Source organism: Embiotoca jacksoni, unplaced genomic scaffold (assembly GCF_022577435.1).
Source record: "Embiotoca jacksoni isolate LCO1_2020_lvr unplaced genomic scaffold, fEmbJac1.0.p SCAF_51, whole genome shotgun sequence".
Lineage (NCBI taxonomy): Eukaryota > Metazoa > Chordata > Actinopteri > Embiotocidae > Embiotoca > Embiotoca jacksoni.
The window spans coordinates 1,134,224-1,162,186 of NW_027185405.1; the positions used below are offsets into that span (position 1 = coordinate 1,134,224).

General features: G+C 40.7%; 1 protein-coding gene and 2 long non-coding RNA genes across 5 annotated transcripts; 1 reads left to right on the plus strand and 2 right to left on the minus strand.

Moving 5' to 3' along the window:
* Positions 1–14: 14 nt before the first annotated feature.
* Positions 15–3,604, minus strand: LOC138211962 (matrix remodeling-associated protein 8-like). Of its 3 annotated transcripts, none has more exons than XM_069172176.1 (3): positions 3,477–3,604; positions 1,509–1,901; positions 15–1,080 (listed from the first exon to the last, which is right to left on the minus strand). In XM_069172176.1, the coding sequence occupies exons 1-3, from the start codon at positions 3,552–3,554 to the stop codon at positions 841–843; spliced, it is 711 nt and encodes a 236-aa protein (XP_069028277.1). In that variant the 5' UTR covers positions 3,555–3,604; the 3' UTR covers positions 15–840. The 3 variants fall into 3 exon arrangements, with proteins under 3 accessions (XP_069028277.1, XP_069028276.1, XP_069028275.1); XM_069172175.1 differs by having other exon boundaries at positions 1,509–2,172; XM_069172174.1 differs by lacking the exon at positions 3,477–3,604 and having other exon boundaries at positions 1,509–2,596.
* Positions 2,793–25,775, plus strand: LOC138211964 (uncharacterized). Its single transcript, XR_011179382.1, has 3 exons — positions 2,793–2,983; positions 24,971–25,081; positions 25,353–25,775. It is a non-coding gene; the product is annotated as an uncharacterized lncRNA (long non-coding RNA).
* Positions 25,776–25,849: 74 nt separating this feature from the next.
* Positions 25,850–26,655, minus strand: LOC138212018 (uncharacterized). The gene is made up of 2 exons (XR_011179386.1): positions 26,469–26,655; positions 25,850–26,283 (listed from the first exon to the last, which is right to left on the minus strand). It is a non-coding gene; the product is annotated as an uncharacterized lncRNA (long non-coding RNA).
* Between the last annotated feature and the right edge of the window lie 1,308 nt (positions 26,656–27,963).

The following is a 27,963-nucleotide window of genomic DNA, read 5'->3' on the forward strand; positions in this document are numbered from 1 at the left end:
TTGCTTTCTGTAAACTTTTTATTTCTTCAGCAGTTCTTACACCACAAAGTCTTTTACAGCACACAACGCAAAAGAAAAAAAGATAAAGCAAAACCAACATTTAAAATATAGATATATATAGACAGTGTTTAAAAATGTCAGGAGAGCTACTGTTGTCCTCATAACATATAATCCATGAGGACATTAGTGTTGGATTAAAAATGGATTTGCTGAGTTATAATTAATAGTGACTAAACACACTTGGAATCATCCATCCAAAGATCAGGACCTCAGTCTTGTCTGCATTCAGCTGTAGGAAGTTGTCAGCTGTCTGGTCCTTTAATGGCAGCGAGACATTTGTGGAAGTGCTTTCTAACTTAGCCTAGAGGGAGCAAATAGGAGGAGAACCAGTCCCTGGCGGTACCACAGCTGGGAGGATGTCTGCCGGGCTCTAGAGCAGGTCAATGCGGTCTAACAGGAAATGGGAGCAAAACACTCTGAAGTTGGCGGCTGGGTTTGAGAAGGATACTTCAAAGAACCATGTCCAGGTGAGCTGGCCTCCTGTATACGTCACGTGGGCGGAGCCACAGGAGGTAGTTACAGATTACTTGTTACCCTGTTGAAATTCCTTTAAAGTAATTGAACTTATTACATTTGATACTGCCAATCAAATAGTCGTTCAGAGGATTGTCCCAGCAGTCTGACCTGACATAGTCGAGTGAGGCACCGTTTGGATGAGAAGACACGGGTGACTTTCTGCTGGTCGGAGACACATCTGGTTTAAACTCAGTGTTGGTACCACTTTGACATGAATGTGGGCCTCATGACGAGCCACTCGTACTTGGATAGATAGATACTTTATTAATCCCCTTCATTATCTACACAATCCACGTTCCGTCGTTTAGTTATGAGCTCCTTCTCCTCCTGCTGCTCTTTGGTGTTGAGACTTTCCTCATCATCGCTTCCCCTCCTGTCGTGGTGTTTGCAGGCTTCCGGGCATCTCCTGTCCTTCAGTCGCCAGACGAACACGGCGGCTGAAGGAGCAACAATCAAAGATGTGACAACCACAGTTATGGCGATCCAGAGGGGGCACAGGGACGACTACAGAGGGGGAGAAGAAACGGAAATAGAAACTGTTAGTCACTGAGGGTTTTGCACATGTAACTGGTGATGTTGGCAGCATGCCAGAGGAGTAGCTGAATTTCACTGCAGATATTTGGATTAGTCACGAGAGAAAACAGGTGAGGTGACTGGGCCCCGATATAATCACTTTGAGGGTTTATTGTTCAGAAAATACGATCACGACTCCTTGAACACTAAACACGGTTTGCTCTTTGCATGACGTGATGAAAAAGTTGTGATCACATTCCCAACTTTGTCTACAGTTGCCAAGAAGGTGTGGTTCAACTACCACTGTCTCGGTGACATTTGAAATCTCTTGTGCAGGCATGGCCCTGTCTGCTGCATCAACTCTGACCACAGTGGTATAAAGTCATCAGTGAAAGTATCTGTAAAAGTAGTGTACTTACTGCTGGAGGAAGAGGAGGAGGAGGAGGAGGAGGAGGTGTGCTGTCCCTTGGACCCGGGATGATGTCTCCGACCCTCAGCCTCACCACCGCTGGGTTCCCCCGGCTGCTCCTCTTGTTTAGACTACAGTAATAGACGCCTTCATCTTTCGGCTCTGCCTCCTTTACGGTGAGCGTCAGGTCTCCTCGTCGGTGCCAGTCGGAGGACACTGACACACGGCTTCCGTTAAAGTCTGTCCCGTATGAGATGTCTCCCGACGGCAGCTGCAGCACCGACTCCCCGTCTTTCTCCCAGAGGAAAGACTGCACGGACTCCCCTGAAGTCACAGCGTGGCAGGGAAGAGGGGCCGTCTCCCCCGCAGTCACTGACACTTCATAGGGGATGAGTACATCCACCTGGATAAGATGAAGGAGGTCTCTGTTGTAGGTAAACTCATAAAGTCCGTTATCATTCATATCTGCGTTGTTCAAAATGACAGAACCGATTCCATCCATCCTGTCCCGGTACTCTGGTCCAGGCTGCCAGACCCCATTAATGAGAGTGGCGACCACCCGGGTACTGTCATCCTTCAGCCGGTGAACCAGCTCGGCTCCTCCGCCTCTCTGGCACTTTGTCAGGTTAAATGTTACAGAGTCCCCCAAAAGGACGTGGACACATGAAACATGGCTGAACAGAAGAATCAAAGCACAGGCTGATAGAAGAAGAGCCATAAGTTTTCAGTAAAGTGAAGCAGAGTGTTAAAATCCAGCAAGACGATCCTGTTGAATGGTGGTGAGGAGTGAGGAGTAGTGAGGAGCAGTGAGGGACGGAGTAGTCCAGCTGGTTTTATAGACCGAGGGGAGGTGGTGGGGCAGAAGGGGAGTGCCTTTGTGATGTCAAACAATGTCCTTGAGACACAGCTGGCTTTAAAGACCAAGTTGCTGCTGTGACTCCCTGGCGGCCTGACAGACTGTCAGTCTGAGTCATTAATTAACTCATCTAATTCATCGTGCATAAACAAAAGTGTTTGTTTTTCAATGTTTAGGTTTTCAACCATTATTTTTACATTAATAGATATAAAATACTAAAGCGTCTGTTTAGAGGAGATATTCAATTTTATTTAAAACTTAATCAACTTTTCACACATTCAGATGAAGATGATGAATATGAACATATTTAAACATTAAAAGGAATTAAATAAAATTGTTCAGTGAACATTAAGGTGCATTAAGTCGGTTTCTGAGCCTCATTTGACTGTTTTATGTTTTATTTGATTAATAAAGGAACTACGCGGCTGTCCCGGAACTAGCCTGGGTTAGCTGGTCGGTGCTAAAGCTAGTGAGCTGGTCACGGGGCAGAACAGACGGCTGGATTACGGTCAAAGAAACGAAAAGACCTTCAACAAAGTGTGCGGTCAGATAGATAACGACACGGGAACCTGTGTTTGTTTGTTGTTGTTGTTTACACCGTGGATTCAAGAGGACTGTCTGGACTTTAGGTAACTAGCAGCTAACCAGCGCTACCTCCTGTTAGCTTTGCAGGCATTAGCTAACTAGCGCTAAAACATAACCAGAAACATGTGTGAACGTGAGTTAGTCGACACGTTAGTCTGATGATCGCTGCTGTTTAAACAGCTGTTAAACCGATAAAACACCAGATAACTGGCTGGAATATATTCCATCAGATTAGATTATGTTATGCTGATATGCTAGGTGGCTAATAGCATTAGCTGCCCGTCGACGCCCATAAAAACTAACTTTCTCCCGCACGGTTCATATTTTAGAGTCACGTGGACTTTTTATTGATTTATTTAGCAGGTCGGGTTTATATTTACGAACTAAATATCACACAAAGTTACAGGAAACGTCTTGGAACTGAATATTTTGGACAGGAAGGCCTGTTTCCATTCAGCATGTAGTTGCATGCATGCAAACTAAAAACACACCTTTACCTTGAACAGCAGAACTTTAGTAGCTTAAAATGACACTTACTGAGAGAACTTTGTAGTTTGGCTTTCTGGAAGAAATTGTATTTTCTTGACTCCTGTTGTTCTGGTTTTGTACCCTCATGGTTGAAATGAACTTATTGTAAGTCGCTTTGGATAAAAGCGTCAGATAAATGAAACGTCATGTAGTTTGACAGGATCAGCGCCACATTATAGAAGAACATGAGAGGAGCAAGATTTGATTTATTTTGGATTTTGAATGCAAAGTTAAATTGTTGAGAACAGAGTTGAAAGGTGGAATGAAGTTGTTCTTTCCGAACTAGTGCCGGGCATGAAACATTTGGAGTTTGTTCTCAAAATAAAACTTTATTCTCGACATTTAAACGTTATTCTAAATGTTGCCGCTTAATTTTTCCAAATAATATCTCGGCTTTGTTCTGGAAATATTACCTTGTAATTTAGACACTCGTGAACCTCATTATCAACAAAATGGCAAACTTACAGCAGCACTTTTGGCAAGTGGTCTTCTGCTAATTATGACTTAAACAGACACAAAACAACCCACTCACTGCACTGTTGTTATTTAACTGGAACTTGGCCAGATACATAAATATATATAATCAGTTATATTATTTAACTGATTATTTATTTATCTGGCCAAGCGGGTCAAAGCCTTCAGTGTTGGAGTGGAGTGTGGTGATATTGACTGGAGGAAACATCTGGATTTATATCAGCTACCAGCATCAAAGAGACTGGAGTTCCTGGTTCGGTACATCAGTGACATATTATTTTAGACATGTTGATCATTGCTCCTTATAACAGGCTTTCACATCTGCCGTGTGCATCGTGTTATAATGTCTGCATGGAACACAAGTAGTCTGCTAACGTCTGAGTCGTTCATCGTGTTGTGGGCAAATTAATTGCTGGTGTTGGAAATGTAAACAAAATTCAAGTCGTATGAGATTCCACCATCTTTCCCAAACATCTCCGTTGTCTCCTCAGTATCGGGTGATTTCTTGAGAAGGGTTTACAAAATATCTGTTGGTGGCCATGTTTTTTCTCCAGTTTCTTTGTGCCATTTTCCATGTGTTGTCTGTTGTTTTTAAATCGTAGTCAGGCAGGTCAAAGAGGCTCCAGGACCTCAACTTGGTGACAACAAACAGCTGAATGCAGCTTTTTATTCATCGACCGCTTTTATTTTATTAAGTCGAGTTGTATGGATGCTGTCAATAGAAGGAAACTCAGATATATCTTGGAAAAAGAAATTCAACTGCGTGTGTGTGTGTGTGTGTGTCTGTGTCTGTGTGTGTGTGTGTGTGTGTGTGTGTGTGTGTGTGTGTGTCTGTGTGTGTGTGTGTGTGTGTGTGTGTGTGTGTGTAGTCTGGTCAATATATATATTCATGGTTTATGTTGAATTTAGACCACAGAAAACCTCGGGGTTTGTCTTGTCTGTCTATTTCAAGGCTGACATTGTTCACTGAGGGAATTACTTAAACACACAGCAGTGGAGGGTGCTGATTGTTGCCGTGGCTCCTCCCTGTGTTAGGAGATCAGGTTACTCCCTGCAAAAACCCGACCTGAGGACTGTCGGGGAAATCATCGTTGGATCGAGAGGTGAATCACTGAGGCTGCTTTCGCGAGGGCGGGGCGGCTCCACGGCAGTCTGAAATAACTTTCTCCTGCACGGGTCATACTTTAGTGTAATGTGGACTTACACAGGAAACGTCTTGGTGAAGCTTCAACAAACGAGGTCACTTCAGGTCACAGCTCTTCAAACAGCTGTCTCCTGCGTGGTCCCATTTCATTTGTCATTAGAAGGTTTTATGGTAGTTACAATAATTGAAGAATACTTTATTGGACATCTGTTCTGTGCCATCAGCTTTATCTCTCAAGTAGTATCTTTACAAACATGCTTTAATATTCAGTAGTGATGGTGAGATGAAGCCTCATGAGGCCTCGAACCACTTCATCCAATTGGTTCCAGAAAGGGTTCATTACTAGAAGCTTCATGTGAACACGAAACCACCTGCTGGCCAAGTGTATAATGACAGGCAGCTGTATCTGAACCACGTGATGTGATGCATTGAATGTTTGTGTCTGTTATGGCTGTTAGGAATGACTATGAATTACAAAAATGTATGACCAAATCATTTCTGTACATAAATTATCACATATGTGCATAATAAAATATTTTTTGAATGCATTCTGTGTGTGTAAATTTTCCCAAAATGGTAGTATCATATGATATGGCAGGTTGTGTAATCATGTTTTTCTGTCACTTTAGGAAAATGTCATGGGCTTAAGCAGGCAGAGGACAGTGGAAGTGTTTGTGGAACTCGGAAGAGGGGACTGAATATGCTCGTGTAACTTGGACAATGATGTACAGGACAGGGGACATTTTATTCATTTTTATTCAGAAATAACAGTTTCTCAACAGTTTTTGGTTTTGTGGATGTCCACATGTCAGAAGTAAGGCTAACAGCAGCCACCTTTTCCACTTTAGCCTTAGCCTTCTCCTTAGCTGACTCATACTTGGCCTCCACCATGGCCTTCAGAGCCTAAAGGAAAAAATATATAGTGCTGAACTGTGAGACACAATAAAGTACTCATTTGTTTCATGCATGCACCCATACATACCTGCCTTGTAGGGAGGACATAATTAGGATCCAGTTTGGACACAAATGCCCTGAATCCAACATCATCCACAATACTGAAGGGCTGTGTGTCCTTCACTATCATGGAGACCAGGGCTTCATCCAGCTCTTGTTTTCTGGTGGCTGGTTAAAAGAGAATAAATACAGTGTCTGTTACCTGTCTTTATTTGCACAATAAACAAAAGTGAACAGGGAAAAATTGTGATGGTGCATTTGTAATATTGTAATGACTTACCTTGGCTGGGTGAAGCTCCAGTTTCCTCCTTATTCTCATGCAAGGCACGGTAACGCCTCAGCATGGATAAGGTGTTGTTATTGTACCCCAACTCACCTTTGAATAAAATAAGAAACTGTGAAAAATACAGTTCTTGATAAGCAAACCTAATGTGTCTGAAATAGAGTTAGATTTAGCTTACCTTATTAGGAGTTATTAAATCAAAGTGTTCCCACAGGGGAAATCCTCCTCTTCCTAGCTGGCTCCATCTTATCACCTCCTTCTCTCCTCACTCTCCTAAATCTCCAAACTATCTCTCTCTCTAACTTCTCCAAACTATCCAAACTCTCAACTGACCTCAACTCTCCACCAACAACCCACATTTTGAATGGAGCCTGAGGGGTTTATATTGCCGTCAAACCTCCCGGCAAAATCTGAACCACTTCCCGAAGCAGTCACGTGGTACAGCCGGGCAGCGAGGCTTCGGACGTCATCATCTTTGGCTCCTCCCCTAAATGAAGCAAGCCTGGACACGCGCTTCGAGGACACGCCCCCTCCGTTACTCGACACACGCTTTGAAGCTTCGGCACATCTCGTAACATTACTAATATTCAAATTTCAACCACGTACAGTTTGAAACTCACCACAATCACATGATCAAACATTTCCAGGTTCATATGTGCCTGTGATGATGACACATTACAGAGTGGAGGCATCCAGACGTGACAGAAATGACTGAACTGTTATTGATATGAATCTTTCACTTCAAATTTCTTCAAATCCTGGAACTGAATATTTTGGACAGGAAGGCCTGTTTCCATTCAGCATGTAGTTGCATGCATGCAAACTAAAAACACACCTTTACCTTGAACAGCAGAACTTTAGTAGCTTAAAATGACACTTACTGAGAGAACTTTGTAGTTTGGCTTTCTGGAAGAAATTGTATTTTCTTGACTCCTGTTGTTCTGGTTTTGTACCCTCATGGTTGAAATGAACTTATTGTAAGTCGCTTTGGATAAAAGCGTCAGATAAATGAAACGTCATGTAGTTTGACAGGATCAGCGCCACATTATAGAAGAACATGAGAGGAGCAAGATTTGATTTATTTTGGATTTTGAATGCAAAGTTAAATTGTTGAGAACAGAGTTGAAAGGTGGAATGAAGTTGTTCTTTCCGAACTAGTGCCGGGCATGAAACATTTGGAGTTTGTTCTCAAAATAAAACTTTATTCTCGACATTTAAACGTTATTCTAAATGTTGCCGCTTAATTTTTCCAAATAATATCTCGGCTTTGTTCTGGAAATATTACCTTGTAATTTAGACACTCGTGAACCTCATTATCAACAAAATGGCAAACTTACAGCAGCACTTTTGGCAAGTGGTCTTCTGCTAATTATGACTTAAACAGACACAAAACAACCCACTCACTGCACTGTTGTTATTTAACTGGAACTTGGCCAGATACATAAATATATATAATCAGTTATATTATTTAACTGATTATTTATTTATCTGGCCAAGCGGGTCAAAGCCTTCAGTGTTGGAGTGGAGTGTGGTGATATTGACTGGAGGAAACATCTGGATTTATATCAGCTACCAGCATCAAAGAGACTGGAGTTCCTGGTTCGGTACATCAGTGACATATTATTTTAGACATGTTGATCATTGCTCCTTATAACAGGCTTTCACATCTGCCGTGTGCATCGTGTTATAATGTCTGCATGGAACACAAGTAGTCTGCTAACGTCTGAGTCGTTCATCGTGTTGTGGGCAAATTAATTGCTGGTGTTGGAAATGTAAACAAAATTCAAGTCGTATGAGATTCCACCATCTTTCCCAAACATCTCCGTTGTCTCCTCAGTATCGGGTGATTTCTTGAGAAGGGTTTACAAAATATCTGTTGGTGGCCATGTTTTTTCTCCAGTTTCTTTGTGCCATTTTCCATGTGTTGTCTGTTGTTTTTAAATCGTAGTCAGGCAGGTCAAAGAGGCTCCAGGACCTCAACTTGGTGACAACAAACAGCTGAATGCAGCTTTTTATTCATCGACCGCTTTTATTTTATTAAGTCGAGTTGTATGGATGCTGTCAATAGAAGGAAACTCAGATATATCTTGGAAAAAGAAATTCAACTGCGTGTGTGTGTGTGTGTGTGTCTGTGTCTGTGTGTGTGTGTGTGTGTGTGTGTGTGTGTGTGTCTGTGTGTGTGTGTGTGTGTGTGTGTGTGTGTGTGTAGTCTGGTCAATATATATATTCATGGTTTATGTTGAATTTAGACCACAGAAAACCTCGGGGTTTGTCTTGTCTGTCTATTTCAAGGCTGACATTGTTCACTGAGGGAATTACTTAAACACACAGCAGTGGAGGGTGCTGATTGTTGCCGTGGCTCCTCCCTGTGTTAGGAGATCAGGTTACTCCCTGCAAAAACCCGACCTGAGGACTGTCGGGGAAATCATCGTTGGATCGAGAGGTGAATCACTGAGGCTGCTTTCGCGAGGGCGGGGCGGCTCCACGGCAGTCTGAAATAACTTTCTCCTGCACGGGTCATACTTTAGTGTAATGTGGACTTACACAGGAAACGTCTTGGTGAAGCTTCAACAAACGAGGTCACTTCAGGTCACAGCTCTTCAAACAGCTGTCTCCTGCGTGGTCCCATTTCATTTGTCATTAGAAGGTTTTATGGTAGTTACAATAATTGAAGAATACTTTATTGGACATCTGTTCTGTGCCATCAGCTTTATCTCTCAAGTAGTATCTTTACAAACATGCTTTAATATTCAGTAGTGATGGTGAGATGAAGCCTCATGAGGCCTCGAACCACTTCATCCAATTGGTTCCAGAAAGGGTTCATTACTAGAAGCTTCATGTGAACACGAAACCACCTGCTGGCCAAGTGTATAATGACAGGCAGCTGTATCTGAACCACGTGATGTGATGCATTGAATGTTTGTGTCTGTTATGGCTGTTAGGAATGACTATGAATTACAAAAATGTATGACCAAATCATTTCTGTACATAAATTATCACATATGTGCATAATAAAATATTTTTTGAATGCATTCTGTGTGTGTAAATTTTCCCAAAATGGTAGTATCATATGATATGGCAGGTTGTGTAATCATGTTTTTCTGTCACTTTAGGAAAATGTCATGGGCTTAAGCAGGCAGAGGACAGTGGAAGTGTTTGTGGAACTCGGAAGAGGGGACTGAATATGCTCGTGTAACTTGGACAATGATGTACAGGACAGGGGACATTTTATTCATTTTTATTCAGAAATAACAGTTTCTCAACAGTTTTTGGTTTTGTGGATGTCCACATGTCAGAAGTAAGGCTAACAGCAGCCACCTTTTCCACTTTAGCCTTAGCCTTCTCCTTAGCTGACTCATACTTGGCCTCCACCATGGCCTTCAGAGCCTAAAGGAAAAAATATATAGTGCTGAACTGTGAGACACAATAAAGTACTCATTTGTTTCATGCATGCACCCATACATACCTGCCTTGTAGGGAGGACATAATTAGGATCCAGTTTGGACACAAATGCCCTGAATCCAACATCATCCACAATACTGAAGGGCTGTGTGTCCTTCACTATCATGGAGACCAGGGCTTCATCCAGCTCTTGTTTTCTGGTGGCTGGTTAAAAGAGAATAAATACAGTGTCTGTTACCTGTCTTTATTTGCACAATAAACAAAAGTGAACAGGGAAAAATTGTGATGGTGCATTTGTAATATTGTAATGACTTACCTTGGCTGGGTGAAGCTCCAGTTTCCTCCTTATTCTCATGCAAGGCACGGTAACGCCTCAGCATGGATAAGGTGTTGTTATTGTACCCCAACTCCTTGGAGCACAATAAACACCTCACCTTTGAATAAAATAAGAAACTGTGAAAAATACAGTTCTTGATAAGCAAACCTAATGTGTCTGAAATAGAGTTAGATTTAGCTTACCTTATTAGGAGTTATTAAATCAAAGTGTTCCCACAGGGGAAATCCTCCTCTTCCTAGCTGGCTCCATCTTATCACCTCCTTCTCTCCTCACTCTCCTAAATCTCCAAACTATCTCTCTCTCTAACTTCTCCAAACTATCCAAACTCTCAACTGACCTCAACTCTCCACCAACAACCCACATTTTGAATGGAGCCTGAGGGGTTTATATTGCCGTCAAACCTCCCGGCAAAATCTGAACCACTTCCCGAAGCAGTCACGTGGTACAGCCGGGCAGCGAGGCTTCGGACGTCATCATCTTTGGCTCCTCCCCTAAATGAAGCAAGCCTGGACACGCGCTTCGAGGACACGCCCCCTCCGTTACTCGACACACGCTTTGAAGCTTCGGCACATCTCGTAACATTACTAATATTCAAATTTCAACCACGTACAGTTTGAAACTCACCACAATCACATGATCAAACATTTCCAGGTTCATATGTGCCTGTGATGATGACACATTACAGAGTGGAGGCATCCAGACGTGACAGAAATGACTGAACTGTTATTGATATGAATCTTTCACTTCAAATTTCTTCAAATCCTGGAACTGAATATTTTGGACAGGAAGGCCTGTTTCCATTCAGCATGTAGTTGCATGCATGCAAACTAAAAACACACCTTTACCTTGAACAGCAGAACTTTAGTAGCTTAAAATGACACTTACTGAGAGAACTTTGTAGTTTGGCTTTCTGGAAGAAATTGTATTTTCTTGACTCCTGTTGTTCTGGTTTTGTACCCTCATGGTTGAAATGAACTTATTGTAAGTCGCTTTGGATAAAAGCGTCAGATAAATGAAACGTCATGTAGTTTGACAGGATCAGCGCCACATTATAGAAGAACATGAGAGGAGCAAGATTTGATTTATTTTGGATTTTGAATGCAAAGTTAAATTGTTGAGAACAGAGTTGAAAGGTGGAATGAAGTTGTTCTTTCCGAACTAGTGCCGGGCATGAAACATTTGGAGTTTGTTCTCAAAATAAAACTTTATTCTCGACATTTAAACGTTATTCTAAATGTTGCCGCTTAATTTTTCCAAATAATATCTCGGCTTTGTTCTGGAAATATTACCTTGTAATTTAGACACTCGTGAACCTCATTATCAACAAAATGGCAAACTTACAGCAGCACTTTTGGCAAGTGGTCTTCTGCTAATTATGACTTAAACAGACACAAAACAACCCACTCACTGCACTGTTGTTATTTAACTGGAACTTGGCCAGATACATAAATATATATAATCAGTTATATTATTTAACTGATTATTTATTTATCTGGCCAAGCGGGTCAAAGCCTTCAGTGTTGGAGTGGAGTGTGGTGATATTGACTGGAGGAAACATCTGGATTTATATCAGCTACCAGCATCAAAGAGACTGGAGTTCCTGGTTCGGTACATCAGTGACATATTATTTTAGACATGTTGATCATTGCTCCTTATAACAGGCTTTCACATCTGCCGTGTGCATCGTGTTATAATGTCTGCATGGAACACAAGTAGTCTGCTAACGTCTGAGTCGTTCATCGTGTTGTGGGCAAATTAATTGCTGGTGTTGGAAATGTAAACAAAATTCAAGTCGTATGAGATTCCACCATCTTTCCCAAACATCTCCGTTGTCTCCTCAGTATCGGGTGATTTCTTGAGAAGGGTTTACAAAATATCTGTTGGTGGCCATGTTTTTTCTCCAGTTTCTTTGTGCCATTTTCCATGTGTTGTCTGTTGTTTTTAAATCGTAGTCAGGCAGGTCAAAGAGGCTCCAGGACCTCAACTTGGTGACAACAAACAGCTGAATGCAGCTTTTTATTCATCGACCGCTTTTATTTTATTAAGTCGAGTTGTATGGATGCTGTCAATAGAAGGAAACTCAGATATATCTTGGAAAAAGAAATTCAACTGCGTGTGTGTGTGTGTGTGTGTCTGTGTCTGTGTGTGTGTGTGTGTGTGTGTGTGTGTGTGTGTGTGTGTCTGTGTGTGTGTGTGTGTGTGTGTGTGTGTGTGTGTAGTCTGGTCAATATATATATTCATGGTTTATGTTGAATTTAGACCACAGAAAACCTCGGGGTTTGTCTTGTCTGTCTATTTCAAGGCTGACATTGTTCACTGAGGGAATTACTTAAACACACAGCAGTGGAGGGTGCTGATTGTTGCCGTGGCTCCTCCCTGTGTTAGGAGATCAGGTTACTCCCTGCAAAAACCCGACCTGAGGACTGTCGGGGAAATCATCGTTGGATCGAGAGGTGAATCACTGAGGCTGCTTTCGCGAGGGCGGGGCGGCTCCACGGCAGTCTGAAATAACTTTCTCCTGCACGGGTCATACTTTAGTGTAATGTGGACTTACACAGGAAACGTCTTGGTGAAGCTTCAACAAACGAGGTCACTTCAGGTCACAGCTCTTCAAACAGCTGTCTCCTGCGTGGTCCCATTTCATTTGTCATTAGAAGGTTTTATGGTAGTTACAATAATTGAAGAATACTTTATTGGACATCTGTTCTGTGCCATCAGCTTTATCTCTCAAGTAGTATCTTTACAAACATGCTTTAATATTCAGTAGTGATGGTGAGATGAAGCCTCATGAGGCCTCGAACCACTTCATCCAATTGGTTCCAGAAAGGGTTCATTACTAGAAGCTTCATGTGAACACGAAACCACCTGCTGGCCAAGTGTATAATGACAGGCAGCTGTATCTGAACCACGTGATGTGATGCATTGAATGTTTGTGTCTGTTATGGCTGTTAGGAATGACTATGAATTACAAAAATGTATGACCAAATCATTTCTGTACATAAATTATCACATATGTGCATAATAAAATATTTTTTGAATGCATTCTGTGTGTGTAAATTTTCCCAAAATGGTAGTATCATATGATATGGCAGGTTGTGTAATCATGTTTTTCTGTCACTTTAGGAAAATGTCATGGGCTTAAGCAGGCAGAGGACAGTGGAAGTGTTTGTGGAACTCGGAAGAGGGGACTGAATATGCTCGTGTAACTTGGACAATGATGTACAGGACAGGGGACATTTTATTCATTTTTATTCAGAAATAACAGTTTCTCAACAGTTTTTGGTTTTGTGGATGTCCACATGTCAGAAGTAAGGCTAACAGCAGCCACCTTTTCCACTTTAGCCTTAGCCTTCTCCTTAGCTGACTCATACTTGGCCTCCACCATGGCCTTCAGAGCCTAAAGGAAAAAATATATAGTGCTGAACTGTGAGACACAATAAAGTACTCATTTGTTTCATGCATGCACCCATACATACCTGCCTTGTAGGGAGGACATAATTAGGATCCAGTTTGGACACAAATGCCCTGAATCCAACATCATCCACAATACTGAAGGGCTGTGTGTCCTTCACTATCATGGAGACCAGGGCTTCATCCAGCTCTTGTTTTCTGGTGGCTGGTTAAAAGAGAATAAATACAGTGTCTGTTACCTGTCTTTATTTGCACAATAAACAAAAGTGAACAGGGAAAAATTGTGATGGTGCATTTGTAATATTGTAATGACTTACCTTGGCTGGGTGAAGCTCCAGTTTCCTCCTTATTCTCATGCAAGGCACGGTAACGCCTCAGCATGGATAAGGTGTTGTTATTGTACCCCAACTCCTTGGAGCACAATAAACACCTCACCTTTGAATAAAATAAGAAACTGTGAAAAATACAGTTCTTGATAAGCAAACCTAATGTGTCTGAAATAGAGTTAGATTTAGCTTACCTTATTAGGAGTTATTAAATCAAAGTGTTCCCACAGGGGAAATCCTCCTCTTCCTAGCTGGCTCCATCTTATCACCTCCTTCTCTCCTCACTCTCCTAAATCTCCAAACTATCTCTCTCTCTAACTTCTCCAAACTATCCAAACTCTCAACTGACCTCAACTCTCCACCAACAACCCACATTTTGAATGGAGCCTGAGGGGTTTATATTGCCGTCAAACCTCCCGGCAAAATCTGAACCACTTCCCGAAGCAGTCACGTGGTACAGCCGGGCAGCGAGGCTTCGGACGTCATCATCTTTGGCTCCTCCCCTAAATGAAGCAAGCCTGGACACGCGCTTCGAGGACACGCCCCCTCCGTTACTCGACACACGCTTTGAAGCTTCGGCACATCTCGTAACATTACTAATATTCAAATTTCAACCACGTACAGTTTGAAACTCACCACAATCACATGATCAAACATTTCCAGGTTCATATGTGCCTGTGATGATGACACATTACAGAGTGGAGGCATCCAGACGTGACAGAAATGACTGAACTGTTATTGATATGAATCTTTCACTTCAAATTTCTTCAAATCCTGGAACTGAATATTTTGGACAGGAAGGCCTGTTTCCATTCAGCATGTAGTTGCATGCATGCAAACTAAAAACACACCTTTACCTTGAACAGCAGAACTTTAGTAGCTTAAAATGACACTTACTGAGAGAACTTTGTAGTTTGGCTTTCTGGAAGAAATTGTATTTTCTTGACTCCTGTTGTTCTGGTTTTGTACCCTCATGGTTGAAATGAACTTATTGTAAGTCGCTTTGGATAAAAGCGTCAGATAAATGAAACGTCATGTAGTTTGACAGGATCAGCGCCACATTATAGAAGAACATGAGAGGAGCAAGATTTGATTTATTTTGGATTTTGAATGCAAAGTTAAATTGTTGAGAACAGAGTTGAAAGGTGGAATGAAGTTGTTCTTTCCGAACTAGTGCCGGGCATGAAACATTTGGAGTTTGTTCTCAAAATAAAACTTTATTCTCGACATTTAAACGTTATTCTAAATGTTGCCGCTTAATTTTTCCAAATAATATCTCGGCTTTGTTCTGGAAATATTACCTTGTAATTTAGACACTCGTGAACCTCATTATCAACAAAATGGCAAACTTACAGCAGCACTTTTGGCAAGTGGTCTTCTGCTAATTATGACTTAAACAGACACAAAACAACCCACTCACTGCACTGTTGTTATTTAACTGGAACTTGGCCAGATACATAAATATATATAATCAGTTATATTATTTAACTGATTATTTATTTATCTGGCCAAGCGGGTCAAAGCCTTCAGTGTTGGAGTGGAGTGTGGTGATATTGACTGGAGGAAACATCTGGATTTATATCAGCTACCAGCATCAAAGAGACTGGAGTTCCTGGTTCGGTACATCAGTGACATATTATTTTAGACATGTTGATCATTGCTCCTTATAACAGGCTTTCACATCTGCCGTGTGCATCGTGTTATAATGTCTGCATGGAACACAAGTAGTCTGCTAACGTCTGAGTCGTTCATCGTGTTGTGGGCAAATTAATTGCTGGTGTTGGAAATGTAAACAAAATTCAAGTCGTATGAGATTCCACCATCTTTCCCAAACATCTCCGTTGTCTCCTCAGTATCGGGTGATTTCTTGAGAAGGGTTTACAAAATATCTGTTGGTGGCCATGTTTTTTCTCCAGTTTCTTTGTGCCATTTTCCATGTGTTGTCTGTTGTTTTTAAATCGTAGTCAGGCAGGTCAAAGAGGCTCCAGGACCTCAACTTGGTGACAACAAACAGCTGAATGCAGCTTTTTATTCATCGACCGCTTTTATTTTATTAAGTCGAGTTGTATGGATGCTGTCAATAGAAGGAAACTCAGATATATCTTGGAAAAAGAAATTCAACTGCGTGTGTGTGTGTGTGTGTGTCTGTGTCTGTGTGTGTGTGTGTGTGTGTGTGTGTGTGTGTGTGTGTGTCTGTGTGTGTGTGTGTGTGTGTGTGTGTGTGTGTGTAGTCTGGTCAATATATATATTCATGGTTTATGTTGAATTTAGACCACAGAAAACCTCGGGGTTTGTCTTGTCTGTCTATTTCAAGGCTGACATTGTTCACTGAGGGAATTACTTAAACACACAGCAGTGGAGGGTGCTGATTGTTGCCGTGGCTCCTCCCTGTGTTAGGAGATCAGGTTACTCCCTGCAAAAACCCGACCTGAGGACTGTCGGGGAAATCATCGTTGGATCGAGAGGTGAATCACTGAGGCTGCTTTCGCGAGGGCGGGGCGGCTCCACGGCAGTCTGAAATAACTTTCTCCTGCACGGGTCATACTTTAGTGTAATGTGGACTTACACAGGAAACGTCTTGGTGAAGCTTCAACAAACGAGGTCACTTCAGGTCACAGCTCTTCAAACAGCTGTCTCCTGCGTGGTCCCATTTCATTTGTCATTAGAAGGTTTTATGGTAGTTACAATAATTGAAGAATACTTTATTGGACATCTGTTCTGTGCCATCAGCTTTATCTCTCAAGTAGTATCTTTACAAACATGCTTTAATATTCAGTAGTGATGGTGAGATGAAGCCTCATGAGGCCTCGAACCACTTCATCCAATTGGTTCCAGAAAGGGTTCATTACTAGAAGCTTCATGTGAACACGAAACCACCTGCTGGCCAAGTGTATAATGACAGGCAGCTGTATCTGAACCACGTGATGTGATGCATTGAATGTTTGTGTCTGTTATGGCTGTTAGGAATGACTATGAATTACAAAAATGTATGACCAAATCATTTCTGTACATAAATTATCACATATGTGCATAATAAAATATTTTTTGAATGCATTCTGTGTGTGTAAATTTTCCCAAAATGGTAGTATCATATGATATGGCAGGTTGTGTAATCATGTTTTTCTGTCACTTTAGGAAAATGTCATGGGCTTAAGCAGGCAGAGGACAGTGGAAGTGTTTGTGGAACTCGGAAGAGGGGACTGAATATGCTCGTGTAACTTGGACAATGATGTACAGGACAGGGGACATTTTATTCATTTTTATTCAGAAATAACAGTTTCTCAACAGTTTTTGGTTTTGTGGATGTCCACATGTCAGAAGTAAGGCTAACAGCAGCCACCTTTTCCACTTTAGCCTTAGCCTTCTCCTTAGCTGACTCATACTTGGCCTCCACCATGGCCTTCAGAGCCTAAAGGAAAAAATATATAGTGCTGAACTGTGAGACACAATAAAGTACTCATTTGTTTCATGCATGCACCCATACATACCTGCCTTGTAGGGAGGACATAATTAGGATCCAGTTTGGACACAAATGCCCTGAATCCAACATCATCCACAATACTGAAGGGCTGTGTGTCCTTCACTATCATGGAGACCAGGGCTTCATCCAGCTCTTGTTTTCTGGTGGCTGGTTAAAAGAGAATAAATACAGTGTCTGTTACCTGTCTTTATTTGCACAATAAACAAAAGTGAACAGGGAAAAATTGTGATGGTGCATTTGTAATATTGTAATGACTTACCTTGGCTGGGTGAAGCTCCAGTTTCCTCCTTATTCTCATGCAAGGCACGGTAACGCCTCAGCATGGATAAGGTGTTGTTATTGTACCCCAACTCCTTGGAGCACAATAAACACCTCACCTTTGAATAAAATAAGAAACTGTGAAAAATACAGTTCTTGATAAGCAAACCTAATGTGTCTGAAATAGAGTTAGATTTAGCTTACCTTATTAGGAGTTATTAAATCAAAGTGTTCCCACAGGGGAAATCCTCCTCTTCCTAGCTGGCTCCATCTTATCACCTCCTTCTCTCCTCACTCTCCTAAATCTCCAAACTATCTCTCTCTCTAACTTCTCCAAACTATCCAAACTCTCAACTGACCTCAACTCTCCACCAACAACCCACATTTTGAATGGAGCCTGAGGGGTTTATATTGCCGTCAAACCTCCCGGCAAAATCTGAACCACTTCCCGAAGCAGTCACGTGGTACAGCCGGGCAGCGAGGCTTCGGACGTCATCATCTTTGGCTCCTCCCCTAAATGAAGCAAGCCTGGACACGCGCTTCGAGGACACGCCCCCTCCGTTACTCGACACACGCTTTGAAGCTTCGGCACATCTCGTAACATTACTAATATTCAAATTTCAACCACGTACAGTTTGAAACTCACCACAATCACATGATCAAACATTTCCAGGTTCATATGTGCCTGTGATGATGACACATTACAGAGTGGAGGCATCCAGACGTGACAGAAATGACTGAACTGTTATTGATATGAATCTTTCACTTCAAATTTCTTCAAATCCTGGAACTGAATATTTTGGACAGGAAGGCCTGTTTCCATTCAGCATGTAGTTGCATGCATGCAAACTAAAAACACACCTTTACCTTGAACAGCAGAACTTTAGTAGCTTAAAATGACACTTACTGAGAGAACTTTGTAGTTTGGCTTTCTGGAAGAAATTGTATTTTCTTGACTCCTGTTGTTCTGGTTTTGTACCCTCATGGTTGAAATGAACTTATTGTAAGTCGCTTTGGATAAAAGCGTCAGATAAATGAAACGTCATGTAGTTTGACAGGATCAGCGCCACATTATAGAAGAACATGAGAGGAGCAAGATTTGATTTATTTTGGATTTTGAATGCAAAGTTAAATTGTTGAGAACAGAGTTGAAAGGTGGAATGAAGTTGTTCTTTCCGAACTAGTGCCGGGCATGAAACATTTGGAGTTTGTTCTCAAAATAAAACTTTATTCTCGACATTTAAACGTTATTCTAAATGTTGCCGCTTAATTTTTCCAAATAATATCTCGGCTTTGTTCTGGAAATATTACCTTGTAATTTAGACACTCGTGAACCTCATTATCAACAAAATGGCAAACTTACAGCAGCACTTTTGGCAAGTGGTCTTCTGCTAATTATGACTTAAACAGACACAAAACAACCCACTCACTGCACTGTTGTTATTTAACTGGAACTTGGCCAGATACATAAATATATATAATCAGTTATATTATTTAACTGATTATTTATTTATCTGGCCAAGCGGGTCAAAGCCTTCAGTGTTGGAGTGGAGTGTGGTGATATTGACTGGAGGAAACATCTGGATTTATATCAGCTACCAGCATCAAAGAGACTGGAGTTCCTGGTTCGGTACATCAGTGACATATTATTTTAGACATGTTGATCATTGCTCCTTATAACAGGCTTTCACATCTGCCGTGTGCATCGTGTTATAATGTCTGCATGGAACACAAGTAGTCTGCTAACGTCTGAGTCGTTCATCGTGTTGTGGGCAAATTAATTGCTGGTGTTGGAAATGTAAACAAAATTCAAGTCGTATGAGATTCCACCATCTTTCCCAAACATCTCCGTTGTCTCCTCAGTATCGGGTGATTTCTTGAGAAGGGTTTACAAAATATCTGTTGGTGGCCATGTTTTTTCTCCAGTTTCTTTGTGCCATTTTCCATGTGTTGTCTGTTGTTTTTAAATCGTAGTCAGGCAGGTCAAAGAGGCTCCAGGACCTCAACTTGGTGACAACAAACAGCTGAATGCAGCTTTTTATTCATCGACCGCTTTTATTTTATTAAGTCGAGTTGTATGGATGCTGTCAATAGAAGGAAACTCAGATATATCTTGGAAAAAGAAATTCAACTGCGTGTGTGTGTGTGTGTGTGTCTGTGTCTGTGTGTGTGTGTGTGTGTGTGTGTGTGTGTGTGTGTGTGTCTGTGTGTGTGTGTGTGTGTGTGTGTGTGTGTGTGTAGTCTGGTCAATATATATATTCATGGTTTATGTTGAATTTAGACCACAGAAAACCTCGGGGTTTGTCTTGTCTGTCTATTTCAAGGCTGACATTGTTCACTGAGGGAATTACTTAAACACACAGCAGTGGAGGGTGCTGATTGTTGCCGTGGCTCCTCCCTGTGTTAGGAGATCAGGTTACTCCCTGCAAAAACCCGACCTGAGGACTGTCGGGGAAATCATCGTTGGATCGAGAGGTGAATCACTGAGGCTGCTTTCGCGAGGGCGGGGCGGCTCCACGGCAGTCTGAAATAACTTTCTCCTGCACGGGTCATACTTTAGTGTAATGTGGACTTACACAGGAAACGTCTTGGTGAAGCTTCAACAAACGAGGTCACTTCAGGTCACAGCTCTTCAAACAGCTGTCTCCTGCGTGGTCCCATTTCATTTGTCATTAGAAGGTTTTATGGTAGTTACAATAATTGAAGAATACTTTATTGGACATCTGTTCTGTGCCATCAGCTTTATCTCTCAAGTAGTATCTTTACAAACATGCTTTAATATTCAGTAGTGATGGTGAGATGAAGCCTCATGAGGCCTCGAACCACTTCATCCAATTGGTTCCAGAAAGGGTTCATTACTAGAAGCTTCATGTGAACACGAAACCACCTGCTGGCCAAGTGTATAATGACAGGCAGCTGTATCTAAACCACGTGATGTGATGCATTGAATGTTTGTGTCTGTTATGGCTGTTAGGAATGACTATGAATTACAAAAATGTATGACCAAATCATTTCTGTACATAAATTATCACATATGTGCATAATAAAATATTTTTTGAATGTATTCTGTGTGTGTAAATTTTCCCAAAATGGTAGTATCATATGATATGGCAGGTTGTGTAATCATGTTTTTCTGTCACTTTAGGAAAATGTCATGGGCTTAAGCAGGCAGAGGACAGTGGAAGTGTTTGTGGAACTCGGAAGAGGGGACTGAATATGCTCGTGTAACTTGGACAATGATGTACAGGACAGGGGACATTTTATTCATTTTTATTCAGAAATAACAGTTTCTCAACAGTTTTTGGTTTTGTGGATGTCCACATGTCAGAAGTAAGGCTAACAGCAGCCACCTTTTCCACTTTAGCCTTAGCCTTCTCCTTAGCTGACTCATACTTGGCCTCCACCATGGCCTTCAGAGCCTAAAGGAAAAAATATATAGTGCTGAACTGTGAGACACAATAAAGTACTCATTTGTTTCATGCATGCACCCATACATACCTGCCTTGTAGGGAGGACATAATTAGGATCCAGTTTGGACACAAATGCCCTGAATTCAACATCATCCACAATACTGAAGGGCTGTGTGTCCTTCACTATCATGGAGACCAGGGCTTCATCCAGCTCTTGTTTTCTGGTGGCTGGTTAAAAGAGAATAAATACAGTGTCTGTTACCTGTCTTTATTTACACAATAAACAAAAGTGAACAGGGAAAAATTGTGATGGTGCATTTGTAATATTGTAATGACTTACCTTGGCTGGGTGAAGCTCCAGTTTCCTCCTTATTCTCATGCAAGGCACGGTAACGCCTCAGCATGGATAAGGTGTTGTTATTGTACCCCAACTCACCTTTGAATAAAATAAGAAACTGTGAAAAATACAGTTCTTGATAAGCAAACCTAATGTGTCTGAAATAGAGTTAGATTTAGCTTACCTTATTAGGAGTTATCAAATCAAAGTGTTCCCACAGGGGAAATCCTCCTCTTCCTAGCTGGCTCCATCTTATCACCTCCTTCTCTCCTCACTCTCCTAAATCTCCAAACTATCTCTCTCTCTAACTTCTCCAAACTATCCAAACTCTCAACTGACCTCAACTCTCCACCAACAACCCACATTTTGAATGGAGCCTGAGGGGTTTATATTGCCGTCAAACCTCCCGGCAAAATCTGAACCACTTCCCGAAGCAGTCACGTGGTACAGCCGGGCAGCGAGGCTTCGGACGTCATCATCTTTGGCTCCTCCCCTAAATGAAGCAAGCCTGGACACGCGCTTCGAGGACACGCCCCCTCCGTTACTCGACACACGCTTTGAAGCTTCGGCACATCTCGTAACATTACTAATATTCAAATTTCAACCACGTACAGTTTGAAACTCACCACAATCACATGATCAAACATTTCCAGGTTCATATGTGCCTGTGATGATGACACATTACAGAGTGGAGGCATCCAGACGTGACAGAAATGACTGAACTGTTATTGATATGAATCTTTCACTTCAAATTTCTTCAAATCCTGGAACTGAATATTTTGGACAGGAAGGCCTGTTTCCATTCAGCATGTAGTTGCATGCATGCAAACTAAAAACACACCTTTACCTTGAACAGCAGAACTTTAGTAGCTTAAAATGACACTTACTGAGAGAACTTTGTAGTTTGGCTTTCTGGAAGAAATTGTATTTTCTTGACTCCTGTTGTTCTGGTTTTGTACCCTCATGGTTGAAATGAACTTATTGTAAGTCGCTTTGGATAAAAGCGTCAGATAAATGAAACGTCATGTAGTTTGACAGGATCAGCGCCACATTATAGAAGAACATGAGAGGAGCAAGATTTGATTTATTTTGGATTTTGAATGCAAAGTTAAATTGTTGAGAACAGAGTTGAAAGGTGGAATGAAGTTGTTCTTTCCGAACTAGTGCCGGGCATGAAACATTTGGAGTTTGTTCTCAAAATAAAACTTTATTCTCGACATTTAAACGTTATTCTAAATGTTGCCGCTTAATTTTTCCAAATAATATCTCGGCTTTGTTCTGGAAATATTACCTTGTAATTTAGACACTCGTGAACCTCATTATCAACAAAATGGCAAACTTACAGCAGCACTTTTGGCAAGTGGTCTTCTGCTAATTATGACTTAAACAGACACAAAACAACCCACTCACTGCACTGTTGTTATTTAACTGGAACTTGGCCAGATACATAAATATATATAATCAGTTATATTATTTAACTGATTATTTATTTATCTGGCCAAGCGGGTCAAAGCCTTCAGTGTTGGAGTGGAGCAGACCTGGGCATTGTACGGCCCGCGGGCCACATCCGGCCCTTTGGCTGTCCCTGACCGGCCCGCGTGAGGTCAATGGTCAATTAGGAATCACACGTAAATAAGTGCACATCATGCATGTGTAACCCAGTTCAGTACCCCAATTTACAGATGTTCCCTAAATGTCTCACCATGTGAGTTAGTGGTCTGAAGGTCCTGTCGGTTGGCCGGAGCAGAGCCCTTAGCCCCCCCCCACCCTGAATCACCACTCACCTACCAGAGACCCTGCAGCTGAGACAGGTGCATGAGGCAGACAAGGTTTGGAGCAAAGTACGACATTTTGAGATTCCCAAGAGATATCGAGTGCTTGTTAACCAAGTTGTGTCCGAGAATTGTAATTAATTTACATTGAGGAACAAAAGCAAAATAAAAACCAGTCAGGATAACAACGTTTTGTATGATGTGACTTAATTATGGTCATTGTTAGGAGCTGTTTTAGCCTCCACCGCTGGCGGCTGATGAAGCCATCAAACTAATGGAAGCACAACGTTATTGCTGCTGACCTCGCGCGAGGGAAGCACATAACTGTGTGTGTGTGTGTGTGTGTGTGTGTGTGTGTAATTTTTTTCAAGTTACTGTATATGTTGTAAAAGTATGTTGATTGCCGAGTGTTTGAAATTGAGGCAAAATGAGACCTGTCAGTGGGCGGGAGGAACAAAATCCGAGGAATTTATTTGCACTTTGCTTTCTGAGATCTGAGTTTTTTGGGATTCAAACACAACCGAAAATACCCAACCCTTCTCTCACTGAACAAAAACAAATCACTGAAAAACAGCAAATGAGGTAATTACACTACAAACAAAATATCAATAGCACTGATTACATTTTTGTTTAGTTAATTTAATGCTGGTCTTTGAAATACTGCAAAAATATGCTCATTTTCAAAATCTTTTTCGTGAATGTTGATGGTGATATAATGTTGACGTTTTTAAAATGCTTGCACCACATTTTAACAGCCTAATTGCAACATCTACTACTACCAGTAGCAGCTAATAAAAAGCATACAATTTACTGCTTTTTATAAAGAGATCAAATTAATATTGAGCAGAATTGAGTTCAGCCTGTTGGCCCTCCACAACAGTCCCAGTTTCTCATGAGGCCCCTTGGGAAAATGAATTGCCCACCCCTGCTCCAGGACCTCAACTTGGTGACAACGAACAGCTGAATGCAGCTTTTTATTCGTCGACCGCTTTTATTTTATTAAGTCGAGTTGTATGGATGCTGTCAATAGAAGGAAACTCAGATATATCTTGGAAAAAGAAATTCAACTGTGTGTGTGTGTGTGTGTGTGTGTGTGTGTGTGTGTGTGTGTAGTCTGGTCAATATATATATTCATGGTTTATGTTCAATTTAGACCACAGAAAACCTCGGGGTTTGTCTTGTCTGTCTATTTCAAGGCTGACATTGTTCACTGAGGGAATTACTTAGACACACAGCAGCGTCAATAAAGTGGATTTGGCTGCCTGAAGTCAATCTGTAGTAGATTAACTTTGATTATAGTTTCATTATCCTGCTGTGTACTACTGAAAATGCTTTAGCTGGCCGCTCTGACATTCACGTCCAGGAGATCTATAATGTGAGCTGCTGCTGACAAACAGCCACTCTGACACACAAACAGGAAGTTAAAAAAAGAAGCGGGGACCAAGCAAACACACGTTATGTTTCCTGTTGTGTGTGTTTAGTGTGTTCAACAATAAGTATGTACCTGTACTTTTACATACAGTCTATGGTATGTACATTCAAAACACAAAACTCCAGAAAATACAAAACAGGACAACACAAGACAAATTGCTCCAGAAACACACCATAAAACAAGAGTCAATCATCACTACACGACTGATCCCTCTTTAAAAGCTGTTTCAGTTTCAAATGATCCCAGTTAGGATCCTGTTGGAGGTCTGTAGGTGAAGAAATCCACATCCAAAATTAGGATTCATGTAAAGGTCCCTTAAAAGCTGGATGATTCATATGTTACTGAACCCGCAGCTCTAAGTGAAACCAGAAGATGACAATGGAAATATGTCCTGTTTCTATGCTGGAATGAGCTGTTTGATTGATGTTCCCTCACAGGTGTAACATGGACTGTATGTGCTCCCTCTTCCTCTCTCTCCTCAGTCTGACCTGCTGTATCCAGTCGACATGAAGCAGTTCATCTTCATCAAACTCTGCACCGGCTACAGAGCAACCAAAGATGGCCCCGCCCAAATCTGTCCTGACGGCCCCCAGGTAGTTAGATTACAATTAGTTATTAGAAAGAAACAGTCAATTTAATCTCAATTACAGAAATACAAGTCTTTTCTTCATTATTACTTTAATTTACACTCATCCAAAAGAAATATTGAGTACAATGTGTTCTTCACAGAATTAAATGGACAAATGAAAAGTGTGGAATAATAAGATTATCATAATCTGACTGTAAAACCAGGAGACAGAATATAGAAATGAATAACATTCAATTAAAATAATACTCCAGTATAAATAACTGTTCTTTTTGCAGTAGTGACCATCAGTCAACCCTGACACTGGTTCTTCTGTCCGTGGTGCAGTCACCAGAGGTTCCCTTACCGTTCTTGGTCCTTCTGTGTGGAGAGGTGAGCATGCAGGGTGTTCTCTGATGAGAAACTACAATATCTGATTTATGTCTGTAAATATTCAGGGATGGTTTACATGTTGTAGTTTGTACCTTTGATTTAAAAAGTGACTTACGGTCTGATTGACAGTATTTATTCAAACATGCTGAAGTAGCGTATTTAGATCAATAATGTATTCTTAATCTATTGACATTATCTGCAGTGTGTAATGGTGTTTTATGAAATAAATTCTACAATAGTACAAAGTTCTCTGTGCTTTGTCTGTTAAGATATGTGACGTGACACATTAGTTTATAATGGGTGTAACAAACCACACATTTAACACTTTCTGCCGGCTCCTCTGGATTTGTTTGAACACGAATACATGAATGAACAAATAAAACCCACACAATCACAAACAAACCAGCGACAGAAAAGATCCTCGTCTTTATTTTCATTGGAGCGGGTACATTTTTCAAAATCCTCTGAACAACTACGAGGTTTCATTTGTACAGAAGTAAGGAGACCGTTTTGTGCTCAACATTTGTGCATTTTTCATGCAGCCTAATCTGAGATGTTAACTGCAAACACAGACCTTTCAATACGTTTGCAAGATTCAGTTAAAGATTAAAAAAAAAAAAAAAAAACACGTTTTTTTTTTATTAAATATGACAGTGACAGAAAGATGTCCTGGTTAGTGACTCTCAAACAACAGAATCACTTGTAACTGTCTTGATGTTTCTCTGAAGTTTCCATCCGCTCGGACACGAAGAAGATCAGAGGTGATGATGCTCCGTGGTTACAGCAGGGCAGCCTGGGTGGGCGGGGTTATCACCATGGAGACAGGGAGCTCATTTCCTGCAGTCAGAGTAGGTGAGAAAGAAAATGGAGAAAAAAGTTTTGACATTAAAGACAGCTGTCAATCATCAGGTGATTGATTGACAGACTGGCTAAATGCTTGGTTTATTGGTGGACTGGTTTGTTCCGTCAGTCAGCCGGTTGACTGACCGGTTGAAAGGTCAGTAAATGATCCTGGGTGTTACCTTTGGCTCTGCATCGATATAGAGACACCAAGAGGGCAGTAGAAATGAAGTATGGACAGAACACCACCAGGTGGCAGAGCAGTCTGAGCTTCAGCTGGAAGGAGGCGGAGCCGGAGGGCGGAGCTCCGGTTGTGGCCGTGGGTTTACAGGTAGTTGGAGAGAGAAGCTCACTCGGTGAACATGTGGATGAAACTATCAGAGAGAGAAAGACAAGAAAAATACAAGAGAAGAAAAAGGTGTTTATTGCGAGCAGCAGAATCTTCTGAATAAACGGATGAGTTTGTATTCACCTAGTTTGTATTATATGAGCACACTGAAATTGTTCTCTAACCTGTCAGAGCTCAGATATAATGGGAGTCTATTGGAGAGCTGAAGTGAAAGTCACGGTGGGTAAAAGACAACAAATCTCCCCACAGTTTGGTGTAAAAATTGTGCGTGCGGAGTTGAAATTGTGGAAAAGAAAGAAGCTTAAATTTACAATATTTTTTTCCTAAGATTTTAGAGATTCCAAATTTTAAACGTGTGACATCACAAAATCTGACCTGAACGACAAGTATCCATTGTAAAAGAAGACCAAACACCGATTTAGTCAGTAAAAGTTCAAACCCATTAATATGGTCATATTTTAGATGACATGCTATTGAATAGCATGTTGTCCAAAATATGATAAAAAAGTCATACTATAGCATGTCGTCTAAAATATGACAAAAAAAAGTCATACTATAGCATGTCGTCTAAAATATGATAAAAAATAAGTCATACTATAGCATGTCATCTAAAATATGATAAAAAAAAGTCATTCTATAGCATGTCATCTAAAATATGATAAAAAAAAAAGTCATACTATAGCATGTCGTCTAAAATATGATAAAAAAAAAAGTCATACTATAGCATGTCGTCTAAAATATGATAAAAAAAAGTCATAATATAGCATGTCGTCTAAAATATGATAAAAAAAAAAGTCATACTATAGCATGTCGTCTAAAATATGATAAAAAAAAGTCATACTATAGCATGTCGTCTAAAATATGATAAAAAAAAAAGTCATAATATAGCATGTCGTCTAAAATATGATAAAAAAAAAGTCATACTATAGCATGTCGTCTAAAATATGATAAAAAAAAAGTCATAATATAGCATGTCGTCTAAAATATGATAAAAAAAAGTCATACTATAGCATGTCGTCTAAAATATGATAAAAAAAAGTCATACTATAGCATGTCGTCTAAAATATGATAAAAAAAAAGTCATAATATAGCATGTCGTCTAAAATATGATTAAAAAAAAGTCATACTATAGCATGTCGTCTAAAATATGATAAAAATGAAAAAGTCATAATATAGCATGTCGTCTAAAATATGATAAAAAAAAAGTCATAATATAGCATGTCGTCTAAAATATGATTAAAAAAAAGTCATACTATAGCATGTCGTCTAAAATATGATAAAAATGAAAAAGTCATAATATAGCATGTCGTCTAAAATATGATTAAAAA